The 16,731-nt window shown below is 26.8% G+C and overlaps 1 protein-coding gene across 2 annotated transcripts in view; it reads left to right on the top strand.

Moving 5' to 3' along the window:
* Positions 1-15,961, top strand: part of LOC100204551 (phosphatidylinositol 5-phosphate 4-kinase type-2 alpha) — a 24,056-nt gene extending 8,095 nt beyond the window's left edge. For both annotated transcript variants that reach the window (XM_065810767.1, XM_065810766.1), the window contains 8 exons: positions 2,769-2,865; positions 10,668-10,817; positions 11,763-11,909; positions 11,998-12,036; positions 12,121-12,234; positions 12,413-12,668; positions 12,747-12,847; positions 15,637-15,961. In XM_065810767.1, coding sequence (XP_065666839.1) covers positions 2,769-2,865; positions 10,668-10,817; positions 11,763-11,909; positions 11,998-12,036; positions 12,121-12,234; positions 12,413-12,668; positions 12,747-12,847; positions 15,637-15,717 — 985 coding nt within the window. In that variant the 3' untranslated portion in view covers positions 15,718-15,961. The remainder of the gene's footprint in view (positions 1-2,768; positions 2,866-10,667; positions 10,818-11,762; positions 11,910-11,997; positions 12,037-12,120; positions 12,235-12,412; positions 12,669-12,746; positions 12,848-15,636) is intronic.
* The last annotated feature ends 770 nt before the right edge of the window (positions 15,962-16,731 follow it).

The following is a 16,731-nucleotide window of genomic DNA, read 5'->3' as shown; positions in this document are numbered from 1 at the left end:
ATATATATATATATATATTCAGGCTTGGCCAGGAAGGCGTGCGATTTGACGTCGTAATATAACCACGCAAAAATACTATTTGATTTTAAAAATCTGACCACGGCCTTTAATATGTTTTAAAAATTTGTATTTATTTTAAAAATGCGCTGAAAAAATTAACTTAACTATAAAGAAACTTTAAAGCAAACTTATTGTAAAAAAAAGCAAATAAATCTTTGATAAAAAAATAACCAAAAATAAAATAAAAATAACTAAAACTAAAATTAAAAAAAATTAAAACATAACTAAAATAAATAATAAACTATAACAATAAGGTTATTTAAATTATGTTTGGAACAAATAACTTTGAATTGTTTATCTTTTCTAAAGTTTTTATAATATAATATTATGCAAAATACTTTTTAAATAAAGCAACAACTTTACGTCTAACAATTGTTTAATAAATGCGCACATTTAAAAGTTAAAAAAAAGATTCTAAACAATTCTTTGATTAAAGATGCATGAGTAAAAATCAAAGTTATTTAATTCAAACGGCTTTCAAAAAAGTTTGTCCTTTTTTTCTTCTTAACAAAATCTTTCCACTTTTCGAGTGAATTAACTTAAATGATTCTCATATAAAGTTTATTAAAGAGACCAAAATTTTATATTAATTTTATTTTTTATTTTTAATTATAAAAAAAATCTTATATAATTAATTAATATAAATAAAAATTCATACAACTTTCTATGATATTTTAATTAAAATCATAAGCTACATTATTTAAAAGCGTTTTGCTAATATAAAAACATTAGTTAAGATAAACATTTCGAAGTTATTTTAGACATAATTAAATTTATTTTCAACTTAATTAAAAAACTTTTTTTTTTAGCGCAAATTTACAATAAAAAAGATCATACATATATTGCATATATATTAGGGTGTCCCAAATAACAACATTTTTGAAAAATCTATGCTACCAGCCCCTTAATGTGTTCTATATGATAAAATAACACTGGATTTAAAAATTTTATGAATAAAAAATGTTTTTAGGGGTCCCCCAAGATCCTTGAACATCAGGCGGGTCCCTATAATTATCAAAAAAATAGTTCTTCAAAAGTATATCACGTTGGGTCTCAAAAGAAGTGGAATTTTTTTAAAATTTTAAAATGAATCTTAATTTTATAAAAAACAATGCTAAAAAAAATTATAATCAAAAAATCTTGTTAAGTTCCCTATTTTTCGTTTTTTGTTAAAAAACATCATTTTCTGTTCACTAAAAATCTAAAGTAATAATTTTTTAATGAAATAATGGTTATTTCTTTGAAGTTTTTATATAATTTCGCTTCTTTTGAGACCCAAAAAGACATACTTTTAAAAAACTTTTTTCTTAATAATATTAGGGACCTATTTTATTTATTTTATTTTTTTTGTTATTTCACCTCCCCAAGGCCCAGAAGGCCACCACAGATGAGGAGGCTACTTAATTGTGGTTATAACCCTCTCTCAACTCTATAACTCCGAAACACGAACCTTGACGAACAAGGCCGCTGTGCGGAGAAATAAGTTGAGCGCGGTACTACTAGAGACGTGGTGGAGATTGAACTCGGAACCTCTTGCTTATGAAGCAAGCGCACTACCACCACACCACTACCGCATATTAAATGCTAAAGGGTCTTGGGGGACCCCTAAATATATTTTTTATTTAAAAAGTTTTTAAATCCAGTGTTATTTTATCATATAGAACAAATCAAGGGGGTGGCAGCATAGATTTTTCAAAAATGTTGTTATTTGGGACACCCTAATATATATGTACGGTATACATATCGTATATATATTGTATATACAATATACATATTGTATTTTGTTAGCTTATTTTTTCAAGTTTAGGGTAGGGTGGGGCATGATGTCCAAAAGGTCAAGTCCCCTGTGCATTTGTGAGAGCTAGGTAGATTAATATTGTTTAATTACTAGAAAAGTTATAACTTTATATATAAATATTTAAAACAATATATAAGTATTAAACAATATATATATATATATATATATATATATATATATATATATATATATATATATATATATATATATATATATATATATATATATATATATATATATATATATATATATATATATATATATATATATATATATATATATATATATATATATATATATATATATATATATATATATATATATATATATATATATATATATATATATGTATATATATATATATATATATATATATATATATATATATATATATATATATATATATTGTTTAATAAACAATAAAAAATATATATATATATATATGTAAATATGAAATAGTTTAAAATAAATGAATAATTAGAATAGTAAAAAATAAATAATAGTGAAAAATAGTAAGAAAAACTTTTCTTTTATTTAAAAAACTGCCTGACTAAACTAAAAACCCTTAGTCAATGTATGCACTCTCATAACACCTATCACCTATGCAATCGGATACGTTTATCCTTAAATAAATCTGTTGATGTATGTTCACTTTGATGTTTGTAACTGATGAAACAAAAATAAAGAAACAAAATAAAATAAAGTAAAACAGAAAATATAAAAAATATATTAAAGAGAAATATAACAAAAAATGTTCAGTACGTACACATTGTCTGAGGGTTTGGCTTTATGCAGCCAGTAAGAAGGATATATATACTATGACAAAAAATATTATATTTGTACTCAATTATTTTATTTATTCATATATTTTATGCAATGTTAATTTAAATATATATTTTTTTTCTATCAGGGAAAATATGCCTGGTCACTTTAAATTTAAAGAATACATGCCACTCGTTTTTCGCAACCTTCGAGAAAGATTTAATATTGAAGAGCAATTATATGCAGTAAGTTAATATACAATAAGGTACATTATTTTTTTCAAATTTTTGATTATTAATTTGGCAGATCGTTTTTATGGTGTTGCTTTATAAAAATATTAACTTATAAAAAACAATTAAGCAACTATATATTTTTTAATTACACAGAGTTGCACTTTTTGGGAAGGTAAAATTGTTGATTTAGACATTTTAGATTTTTAAAATTTGAAATTAGGTAGTTTTTTTTTAAAGTTTTTTTGTGGATAAAAAACAGGTAAACATGTAAGGGGTTTGAAAAAATATGGTTTTAACCGAAAAACATTGGTTTAACAGTTTTCTTTCCTTACTTAAAACTTACTACAGAATACCAGCGCCAACCTAAACCATTTCTTAAAAAGTTGAGAGGTTTGTAATACCAATTTGAAAAGGTCATAAGTTTATTAAGGCTATTAATTAATTCTTAATTTAATATAAAGAAGTAATTAGTAATAAATTTATTATAATTATAAAAACAAAATTTATCAGAGTTTTTTCTTGTCTATCATTATCTGCTTTAATGTTTTTCAACAATAACATTATATTGATATTAAGTCAAATTTTTATTTATTGTTAAAAAAATGTTTATTGTACTGTTATTAAACTTTGCTTAATTAAAGATTTGAAATAAGTTTACTCATTTGTTAATGAACTTATTTTAAAATAAGTATTTTTTATTAAAATAAGTATTACAGGGCTCGAATAAGCAATACGTTTAATTTGTTTTTCACAAATTTTTTTTTAAAAGAAATATATTTCAACATTTAATAGTTAAGTAAATAAAAAATTTTAGTCTTCTGAAATTCTCTTATTCAAATAATTTTGCGATTGAATTGAATTGGAAAATTTTAAAAGAATTTTTATGCTTAATAATTTTAAATTAAATTCAGCGGCTTCCGTAATACCCATTTTGTATTACCCAGCATAGTGAGAATCGTTGCTGAAAGTTAAACATATATCCAGCTACAGTAACAATATCAGATTTAGAACATAGTGCAAGTGACGAAGAAAGTTTTATTTAAATTGTAAATGTTTTGAATAGTTAATTATATAGGAAAATTTATAAAAAAATAGTTATTTATATATGAAAAGCATAAATACTTCTTTTTAAAATTATGTATTAGTATTAGTTAAAAATAAGCGGAAATCACAAAAAATTTAAATTTAAAAACGTAAATTTTTGTTTTTAAGAAATGCAAATCGTTAGGATCTCTCCTTAACTATGCTGAGTATAGGTTTTTGCGCAAAAATGAAGTTTAAGTGGTTTGAGTATTTTAATATTTGCGTTTTTACTCTTACTTTTTTACTTTTACTTTTTTAAGCATCATGTTGAGTAGGAATAGAATGGCTAAGTATCATGTTTAGTAGCAAGAGGAAGGCTAAAGCCTGATGATGATGATTATCATCATCATCATCATCATTATCATCATCATCATCATCATCATCATCATCATCATCATAGTGATGATGATGAGCATCATCATCATCAGGCTTTAGCATTCCTCTTTTATGCTGTTTCTCTAATATAAACAATCTAGAGCATTTTTTTCATAACTAAAGCTCATTCATACAATATGTAAGACACTCTCTTCAAGTTTTCTTACTTACCACTACCATTTTCTACTAAAGATGCTACCTCTCTACATGTTGATACCTAAATTACTTTAATCTTTTCTAACAAACATTGTTCGATACAATGTTTTTCAAATCTGTCTAAGATTATGCCTCCTTTTCTTGTCTAGCTTGAGTCACACCACACATCCATCTGATCATCTTCTCTTTCAGCAAATACTAAACCATATAAATGCTAAAGCTTATATAACAATGAAAGAATATTGTATGCCAGCATCTAAATAAATAACAAACAAATATGTTTATATCCATAATATGTATGCATTAAGTGCATCTTGGAAGCTGTTATTCCTTATGGAATAAAAGTTTGGAAGCTTTTGTTAATTTTCTTCAATTTTAAGTCAAGCCTCATTCTACTTCACATTTTCCACCATTAATTAAAGAATTAATTAATGCAAAGAAATCTTACTCTAATTTGACCCTTAAATAAAATGGCCATACTCTTCCTGACAGTTCAACAGATTTACCCATTGTTAAACATCAAAATTGCTCTGGCTTTTCAATACTAAATTCTTGAAAAGTGCTCTCCAGAACTCTCTTCAATTTTTGCTAAACTTTTAAATAGCGCTAAATAAGTTTTTCCAATTTTTCAAAAGTCTAGAAAACTCTTTGACCTCTCTAACTATCCTACGATTAGTCTTCACTCTGTTATTAGTTTTTTGCTATAAAGGTTTTGAGGTTATTAAATTATTTCTTTCTAACTGCAGTAGTAAAGTTATTCTTGAAGACCTACCTTCTCTTTATTTCAAGTAACTTTAAGGGTACCAAAAGGTTCTTTCTTTACTCCTGTATTATTTCTTATCTACAATAAAGATCTTCATGAAATCTAAAGTGGCTCTATTTGCTGGCGACTCAACTTTACACTCTTGTCTTGAAAAAAATCTTCACTTTTTAATTGCTTAAAACAAGCAGCCGATTTTAAATCTGATCTCTCTTCTCTAACAGCCTAAGGCTTGTAGTTGCTTATGAATTTAAATTCTGGACTTAAAATCGACAATTTTTGTTAGACAACAAAACATTTATTTACTGAAAAAAAATATTGCAATATTGTTTAACTGTATCTGTCTATTCATGCTATAAAAACTTTTACTAATATCAGTTTTTTACCTTGAACATCGAAAAAACCTTATAACTCTTACCCATCTTCATGTTTTTCTTTTTTACACAACTTACAACTTTTTAAGTCTTCAGTTATACGTTTCCTAGTATTTTAACTTATCCTCTATTTTAAAGTAACTCATAACTTAATAGTCGTTGCTTGCAATCTTGTTGGAATTAAATTAAAGTAAATTAGCATCTTAATATTTCAAACTTAATAATTTTTTAAATTTATTAATATTTTTTTGCTCAATTAATATTTTAAAGCTAATAATTTTTCACATATCAAAACATTAGTGTAGCACTTAGGATGATTTAAAGTTATATTTATATGACGCGACTTTTAGTTCGTATCTGATACAGGTCCTTTTATTTGCTTAGTAGACATTGAGAAATATCAAAGTTTCAAATTTTTAAATAATTAAGTTTTAAAGTAATTACGCTTGGATTAAATATTTTTAAAACTTTGACCTTTTTTAAATTCTATAAAAAGAAACACTTTTAAATTAGAAAAAAAGACATGAGTTTTATTAGAAAAAAAAATACATTACAAAAAAAGTTTTATGCTCTTTTTTTTTTATTTATCAACTTATTTTTTATTTATTATTTATCATTTTATCATTTTATTACACATAAAATGATTTTATTGATTGATTTTAAATTTTTATATAGTTTAGAAAAATAGTTTTTTTTATTGGCAATTTTCAAAAATTATTTTACCATTTCTAAATGAAATTTTAATTCAATTTTTTAAATTTAGGCCAATTATTTATTTTTTAACATTGTAAATAGTGCATATCCATTTGCCTCTAAAAATGTTAAAACAAATAAACCTTTACTATATTTATCTTGAATTTTGGCTTTTAATATTGTAGTGAATATGGTCAAAGTTCACATCATGGCATTTGGGCAATATTTACAAACATAATTGTAATTGCGGGTTTAAAGGTTTATTTAATTTAATGACAAAATACAACAAATCACCGAATTCATTTTCCATGGATTATTATCACCCCCAAAACCAGCCCTGCTTTTGCCAAAGTTTCAGTATTAGTTTTAGTAGAGTATTGACCAAAATGTTGGTTTTTGAATTCTTTGTTGAAAAGGTATAACTAAAATTTAGGTTTATTTCAGTTTTGGGGTATTTTCTGATACGGTCAACCACTAATGCTAATTATCAAAACTTGCAAAGAGCCATAGCCAATTTTTCAAAACAAAATATTATTCCTGTAGTCATACAAGATGTTCTACTGCATGCCTCTTACAAGAAGGTCTCTCTATGTATATATATATGTGTGTGTTTATATATATATATATATATATATATATATATATATATATATTATATATGTGTATATATGTATATAAATATATATATATTTATATATATGTATATTAGGGATATGACTTTTTTGCAACCTACTAGGCCTGTATCGTAATTCAATGAACTTTTATGTAAAAAGAACGAATAGATGTTTCATTTTGACATATTTTGAAAAAAGGTCACCCCAAAACCAAAAAATCGAATTTTCAATAGGTACACTTTTGTACAGTAAATGAATATTAAAGGCTGAAGATGTTGTAAGAGTCATAATCCTGTTGTTATTTTATTTATTTATGCAACATGTACTGTGATATAACAAAAAACATTATGTGATATATAATTATACAAGTATTACAAAATTAACAGTATCAAAGCGTCTAGTACAACAATATACATAACTGTCTGTGTCTATAGGCCTACTGTGTTTAGTACATGGGTCACATGATGCTCACGTCTCATAAAGAGTCTAGCGCTTATTACTTAGAATGAATCGAAGTTGCAGTTTGTCTTTCTTTCTGCAGGAAGCATACAGGTCTTGCATCACCTTGATTGCACGTTCAGCTATCTGATTACTTCGTGGTATGTCGATGACGGATGGCTCTTTCTTCCAGTGATTTTTGAATGACTGCAATGCCTTTTTGTAAGGCTTCAATATATCAGATAAATTCTTGAAGTCATTGTCATTGTACTTTTGACTACTAAACCAATGTTCTGCCCACTCATATGAAATGAACCTGCAAACCTTCTCCAAATTCTTTCTCGCTTCAGGCATAAGAATGAACGCCAGAATGGCGAGAATGGCTCTTGAGTTCCATCTGGCATTGCTCATATTAGGAATGTTCTGAAAGTGAATCAGAGGGAAGTTTCTTTGTTCTTCATAGAACCTAAACACTCTTGTTAAATGGTACAAAAACTTCATATCGTCTCTCCACCCTGATTTATCAAGAATTTCTACAGTTCCATTCACAAACTTATCCTTCAGTTCATCATACTTATTCAACAGTTCAGACACAAATGGGTATTCAATGTTTGGAGATTTGGTATCACCCCCAAGTTCTTCGTCCATCACCAGACGGAGAATCCTGCCTAGTACGTGATGCTGACAACCGATAAATTGTGGTATTGTGACACCCTTTAATTTAAACATACGTTGCAACTTCACAACAACTCCATTTCTCTTCCCAGTATTGACGTTTGTTGTATCAGTAATGATCATCTTAATTGAATTCCACAAATTGTATTCATCAATAAGTTTGGCAATTTTTTCAGCAACAGTTTCAGCTTTGCCATCTTTTAAACGCAGTGCATCAAGTTTCACGTCAGTTCTTTCATTCTGAAGTACAACTACCTGATATTCCTTATCATCTATTCGTTTGTCGTCAAAGTGTAAGGACCACTGTTCCATTTTAAGTTGTTGTATCATTTCTTTTTTTAATTTCCCTGCCTCTTTGAATATGGACTTGTAAATTGCTGATTGACTTGGAGTTGGAATACCAATACCTTGTTGTGATTAATACATTGCATATTTTAGCAGCTTTCTTTGTGGAAACTCCACTTGATGTAACCATACTTACAGCAAATTTACTTTTGTAGTGCTTTCTAGTTTTTTTCTGAGTGTCCTCATCATCGTCTTTATCACCGTCGTCGTCTTCATCATCTTCACTCTTACTTTTGCAGTTTTCAGATTCAGTACCACTGTCTGTGGTAGACAGGACTTGTGATGTGGAAGGTATTGCTGTTCCAGACTGGACTTTCCTTCTCTTGGAAGGGTGAATGGTTTCTTTACCTGCCACTTGTCCTGTTGAGTACCCCACCTGTCCTTTACTTTCTTTTTGTAGGTGGTATAGACGTTTATCTTCCGAGGATAACCACTGGCCATTCACTTTCGTGATGTCAAATAATGCATTGAGAACATCATATTTTCCACGCTTGACACATTCATCATAGACCTTCAGCACCTTCATAAGCTTTGCTCTTATCACTTGATCAGACACACGTGGAAAATTCAGTTTATTGTCCCACAATTTTGTAATTTCCTTAGAAATTTGGTCTATTCGTTCTTTTCTTCCTTTAACATATGCTCCGAGAAACTGGTATCTTCCTACGATCTGCAATTGAAGTGGTATTCTGGATTTTTCATCGAGTGAATGTTCTTCTACAGCCACGCTTCCTCTTCTTCTGTGTGACTCTTGAAATCTCACCAAATTTTTAGTCCAAGTCTTCTTGTTCTTTGTTACTGTGGTATGACTTTTCTTGTGAGACATCATATAATATTGTTACGACTTTACGGATAGCTGAGCGTAAATATCCGTTTAATAAAGTCGTTTAATTAATAAAATACTTTAACTGTATAGTAATCCAATTATAGTTCGATAATCCAGTCAATGTTGATAACAGTTCGATAATCCAGTCCGTATCCTAACGATAATGCTACAACTACTTATACTTCGTACACTTACAGCGTCTTTAGTTCGCTACAGTAGTTCCTTATTAGCTCAGTTACACGCAGAGTACTTCATAGAACTATTGACATTATCAACACTGAGCTCTGACAGCAGCTCGCTTATATAATTATTTAGAGCTTCCAGAATGTTCTACTAAGTTCTATAATCTTCTACAGTCTGTTACAGTCGTCTATATCCCTGTTGTAACACAATGACGTCATCACATAACAATTCCAAGTATTTGCCGGCACACGGCCGTTTCGTTGCCATGGTAACGTGTGGCGTTATATTTATAAATTCATAACAAAATAATGAAATAAATAGAATTAAGCTGAGAATTAAGCTTAAGATTAAAACATCGGTCAAAAATGAATGTATAAAAATGGTAAATCAAATTTTTATTTTGGGGGTGACCTTTTTTTGTTGCAGAAAGCTATTTGGGCCTTTTTTCATGATTTTAGGTAAAAGTTCATCGATTTATGATACAGGAAACATTTTATTTGAAAAAAAATTAAAAAGTCATATCCCTAATGTATATATATATATGTATATATATATATGTATATATGTATATATATATATATATGTATATATATATATGTATATATATATATACATATATATATATATATATATATATATATATATATATATATATATATATATATATATATATATATATATATATATATATATATATATATATATATATATATATATATATATATATATATATATATATATAAAGGGGCTATTCTAGGAAAAAAATTTGCCATAAAAAGCATTAAAAAACAACAAAACAAACTTAAATCTACCAAAGTAATATATATATATATATATATATATATATATATATATATATATATATATATATATATATATATATATATATATATATATATATATATTACTTTGGCATTTGACACTACCAACCTAGCTGCCAACCTAGAAGTGTTTGAGATTGGAAAAATGTCGAAGACCTTGTTTCTATGTTTTATAGTCAAACCTTTGTTTCACAAAGGTTTTTTCCGCCTACCTGATGCCAACCTCACACAGATTAAGATCAGCAAATTATTGCAGACCTTATTTTTCCTAATTCCGAGGGCTATATATATTATATATATATATATATATATATATATATATATATATATATATATATATATATATATACATACATACATACATACATACATACATACATACATACATACATACATACATACATACATACATACATACATACATACATACATGCATACATACATATATATATTTTTTAAATTTATTTTTAGAGATCATTTTTAATTCAACCTTGTGATAGTAATGCATCTGGAAATAGTGGAGCAAAGTTCTTAATTACCAAAAATAAAATGTTTTACATTAAAACAATTGAGAGAGAAGAAGTTGAGATGATGCATCAAATAATGCCAAGCTATCACCAGGTTATATTTTTTGTGTTAATAATCTAATTTTTAGTACTGTTTTCTATAAGTTATAAAGGGGAGTGGGGCACCATGAAACATTGTAATTATTAAGGTATCTTATAAGTATTGAGGTATCTTATAAGCCAAACACTTTCATATGGTGAAACAGTTACTATTAAAGTTTCAACAAAAAGATTATATCATTTGACAAAATTTGTGTTTTTTTGATGACAAAGTAATTTATTAGTTATTAAAGTTAATAAGTTTTAAGGTATCTTATACAATATGTCTATCAGTAAGTAATATTATTTTGTTAACTACAACCCATAAGCTCTTTACTTTATTAAACAAATCATTGAAAAAACGACTTGATACTAAAAATAAAGAGATTGTTTTCTATTAGTAAGTACGAGGTAACTTGATATAGCATTTGTAGGGGACCCTAAAACTGTTAAATTAATATTTTTATTAATATTACTTTATTGTGTCATTAACAATTCTGTGGGGTACCTTGATACAAATTTCTATTTTTACTTTGAATATTCTCACAAGTTTAACTTGTTATATTTTGGTAACTAATAAATTTAATTTTTTAGGTATAAATTTATTTTACAAATTAAACTAATCGTCTAAAAAAAAAAGGGTTATAAAAAAAATGTTACAAAGCAAAAACCAAAAGTGAATCACGGTGCCCTACTCTCCCCTATATAAAAGATATAGAGAATGACATTACCTTAATAACAACATTAATTACTGAAATTTATTACTTTTTTTATCAGAAAATAAAATAACTTCATAAGAAGTCATTTGATTTTGAAACTAAGTTAATAAGAAATAAATCCGAAAAAAAATGTTGTCTTATTTGCCATTTTACACTGTCAATATAGCTGTTCGTATAAATTAGCCATCTGTGAGAGCTTCAGTGCTTACATTTACTGGTTTAAATATATATACATTTTTTAGTATGTAGTGGAATCTCATTCTAATACACTTCTTCCTCAATATCTCGGAATGTATAGAACAACAATTGATAGCAAGATTGAATACTACTTAATAATTCGTAGTGTATTTAGTAGCCGTCTCAAAATACACAAAAAGTACGATCTTAAGGTCAGTAATTATTTTATGACTTCAATATATTTGACTAAAATTTTTTTTATTTTTAGAATAAAGCAAATAAATTTTTTCTTAATTTAAGGGATCCAGAGTTGACAGAGAAGCTAAAGATTCTGAAAAGGTTTTTTATGCAATCATTTAATTTTGGTTTTATTCATGCAAGATTTTTATACACATTTCTTAAAGAAATTGTTTTATTACCTAGGGTAAGGATTTTCCAACCTTTAAAGATAATGATTTCACAAGAGACAATGCAAAAATATCAATTGGCGCTAAAGCAAAAGAAGTTATTCTTGAAAAACTCAAAAATGATATTAATGTAACAATTTAGCTTCCACAATTTTTAATTTTATTAAATTTAAAATTTAATTTAGACTTTACTATTAATGTCTCCTTGTAAAAAAAAAAATATTTAAGTATGTTATGAGAGATCATTAAGTTATGAAAGACATCAATTAAGTTATTTTAATTTAAGTTTTATTTTACATTTGCTTTAGTTCCTCTCTAATTTAAATATAATGGACTACAGTTTGCTAGTTGGTATTCATGATACTGAAAGAGATGACAACTCAGATGAGGATGAATTAGATGGTGATGAAGATTTTGAAACAGGCGATGACTCAGGAGATGGTCTTGATGAACCATGCTCTCTTGATGATCTTAACATAGGACCTAAATTTGTGCGTGCTGAAAGTACCCATAGTAATGATCCAACTTTAGGAAATGATTTCTATGCTGTTCAATGCATTGATGGTAGATATATATTTTAAAGATTTATTGAATAATTATTTGTTAAACTTTTTAAATAATTTTCTTTTGTTTGCTTTGCAGATTCCAAACATGAAATATACTATATAGGAATCATAGATGTGTTAACTTATTATGGTGCTACAAAAAAAGCAGCCCATGCAGCCAAAACAGTCAAGCATGGCGTAAGTTTATTTTATTAGTATATGTTTTATGGATTGTTTTTAAATCACATAAAATTACAAAAAAACTCACACTTTCCACGCACACTTTCCTAATTTTTGTATATTCAATATTTGAATAGTAGTAATTTGTTTGATGCTTTGTTCTTTTTTAAAAAATTTTAGCACTAGGTTTATTTAAAGGCAAGAGAAGGTTGGGAAGCAAAATTTGTTAGGTCCACAATTGATTGATTATTTTTATTAAATAATAGTCCTATGATATAAAAAATAGTTTAACTATTTTTTAAATAAGTTGTATGAATACTGTAATTATTAATATCATTAGGATCTAAAAAAAAGTTTATTATATTTTTTTTCTTTGAATATTGTATAAGTAAAAATTAATGCATTTATTAATTAATGAATAATGAAAAAAAGATTGCTATCTCCTGTAACATACTTGAAAAACCCAGTTGATATAGCAGCCATACCTGTAAACCCCAGTCAATATGTTAGTCAAGGTATATGTACTATAGCTCCCGGCAGCAGGCTGTTTCAGTATAACAGTATAAATTATATATTTATACTTTGAACTACTATTTATGTTGAGAGTTACAATGTGTTTCTGAAACTAAAAAAAATTAGAACTTGTTAGGTTAACCAGTCTTGAGTAATTAATAATTTAATTAGAACATATCTGTAATTCTAATGTAGCAAAAATATAGAGTCAACTAAAATTTAACGACTTAATTTGAAATATCTCAACGAAATGTTATCAGAGCGATCTAAAATTTGGTTGTTTATTTCTTTCGAACTATATAAACTTATATAATTTATATAGTTCGAAATATCTTGCAAAAATAAAATAAAATTATCGTTTTTATATCTTGAGTTATTCGCAATGGTAATTATTTGGTAAAGTAAAAAGACAAAAATGGGCAGAAAGCTGTTTCAGACAAGGTATGAAAGCAAATTGAAAGTCTGCCAAAAGATAAAACAAAAAGCCAACAAGAAATATCTCGATATTGCAATATTTTGCTTAAATGTGTACAAGCAACATTGAAAAACCACGAGCTACATAATCATGTCAAATATTTACCAAGGCTTGGTAGGCCTTTAAAGCTAACTTCAAGAGACAAAAGTTATCTCTATTGAAAGGTTAGACAAGACCCTAAAATATTTTTGCTCTGTTTTTTTTTTTTGTTTTTTTTTAATAGTCGTATATATTTGTCATAAAAATCTTAAGATTTTTTTTTTGAAAAAACTTTTTTCCTTATTTTGTTTATAAAACCACTGTTAATAAAATTTTAAACAATTTAATATATTAACTTTTTTGTTTGCTTTAAATTTTAAAAAAACATAAAAAAAATCATATTAAAAATTAACTGACTCTATATTTATGCAACTCACTGTACCATTATCTGAGTCTTCATCATCTCAACCACCAGAATCTAGCTAGCCACTTTCACCAGCACCAGTAACTAAACCATCTCAGTCACTGAATATACAACAACTAGCATCAGCATACGTCGTATAGCACCAGCTCTAAAGTCTTTTTGCTTAAAACCTTCATATTGTAGTAACTCTAGCTATTCGAAAGGAAATCCAAAAAGAAGCTGAAAAACAACTGCAATCAACTCAATTGTTTGCCGCAGCTTTGCAGCAAATGTTTTGTATCTAACACGTGCCAAGATTCGAAAGTCAGTGTCTAAATAAAGTTGAAATACTTGAGAGAGTAAAATATGCTGACAGCAAAAAAGCAATTAAAAGAACTAGGAACTACAACAACGTAAGTTTAACTTTGATGATGAGTGACAAATAAATCAAGCACACTACAATGACTCCAACAACAAAAAAACTTCAACAAAGCAAAATAAATAAAAAATTTAAAAAGCTAAGTTTGACCTTTAGAAACATGCATGCCAAAGCATTATTGAAAAGGCACCACAAATTTATTTGTCACTTGCAACAAAAAGTGCAAGTGACAACTCAATCTCTAGAACTTCACAAAAATTAAAATTTTTTACAATTAGTTGGTCTTTTTTTTTTTAACTGTTATTTTTGTTTTTTTTATAATTTTTATGGTGTGGTGGAATAGTGTCGCAAAGTTTTGGTTGTCGCAAATGTAAAAAAGGATAGTGTCGCAAATTGTCGCATTATTGATTGTCGAATAACAAAATAAGGAATAATGTCGCAAAGGAGTTTAATGAATAGCGTCGAAAATATAAAAAAGGAATAGTGACGCAAATGAATTCAATGAATAGTGTCAAAAATAGTAAAAAGGAATTAAATTAGGAATTAATGTCCTTAAGTAAGGAGTTGAATGAATAGTAACAAAAATAAAATAATAATAATAACTATAAATCTGTATTTAGATAGCATGTCTGATGTCATACTGAAATAGCCTGCTGCCGGGGGCTTCAGTACATACATCGACTATCATATAGCCTGACCCGTAAAGGAGTGCTGCTACATCGACTGAGGGTTTGGCATTAGGCATAATCTTTTCTTTATATATTCTTTGTTTTTTTCTTCTTTTTTTTTTCGGTAAAAGTCGTATGCTATAAAGATATGCAAAACGAGTAAGCAATTACTGAAATTAACTGTTTGCGACACTATTCCTTTTTTTTTTGTTTTCGACACTATTCATTAAATTCATTTGCAACACTATTTCTTTTTTTTATTTTTGACAATATTCATTAAATTCATTTGCGACACTATTCCTTTTTTTTGCGACATTATGCTTTTTTAGAATATTCGCACATTTATTATTGCATATTTAGTATGTTTAACGAGTAAAAATGTTTTTTTAGACGGGTGCAGAGATATCTACAGTAAAACCTCATATCTACGCTTCACGTTTTTTGGAATTCATTGAAACAGCATTTGAATAAAAGACTATATAGTGTACTGTATACTATCTTATACAAAGATAATTATCTTATAAAAAGTAATGTGAATTAAAGTAAAAGAAATAAATGGTTATAATTTTTAAATATTAAAGTGTGGTTTTGTCCAAAAAATTTTATTAAAGTTTGTATTTATTATTATTATTTTTTAAATATTGTGTGTGATATGCTTGTATTTCTTATAAGTTTATTTTTATTTAAAGCATTGCCATAATGTGGTAGTTGCTAAGATTTGAGTTTTTTTTTTTTTTTTTTTACCGTTAGTTTTATGTTAAAATGCTAGATATTTTACTTCTTTAGTTTCTTTCAACCAGGGGGTTACTGGGTTTTTTTCATTATATGATTTTTTGCAAAATATTTTAATTTTAGTGAACATTAGTGCAAAAAGTTGCAATTACTAACTAGCTCTGGTCGACCACAATTTTTTTTTCTTTTATTTTCTTTAATAAAATTTTTATTAAAGAATTAAGTATTAAACTTTACGTTACTCATCAAATGAGTTATTATTTCCAAAATTTGAATTTTTTCAAAAATTAAAAAACTGACAACAATCATAATATAGCTGTAATAACAGCGTTTGATGGGTATTCTCATTCAAAATTTCATTTGATTATCATCCAAAATCGTTAAATTAAAAATGATAATCTCCAAAATCTATCACCATTTTACAAATTATTGTCAATAGTTATAGAAAAACTATTCGACTTTTAATACTAAAAAAAATACAAACAAAATAGAAAAGTGGACTTTTTTAAAAACTTGTCAATACGTAAAATTTGAAACTTTACTCGTCAAAGTTTTGAAATTTAGGACCTCATGGGCGTATGCAGCATTAGTGTGGCGGAATTTTGATTGCCACAAATTTTAATTGAACATAGACGTAGTATGAAGTATAAGTTTGTACTATACTATTTTTCCTTCTTTTTTTTCCTGTTTTTTTTTTTAGTTATAATCTCAATACTTAAGCGAATTATTTGCTTCCGCATCGGGCTGAGCTAT

This window comes from Hydra vulgaris, chromosome 11 (assembly GCF_038396675.1).
Source record: "Hydra vulgaris chromosome 11, alternate assembly HydraT2T_AEP".
NCBI classification, from domain to species: domain Eukaryota; kingdom Metazoa; phylum Cnidaria; class Hydrozoa; order Anthoathecata; family Hydridae; genus Hydra; species Hydra vulgaris.
This window is presented reverse-complemented; position numbering and strand designations above follow the sequence as displayed.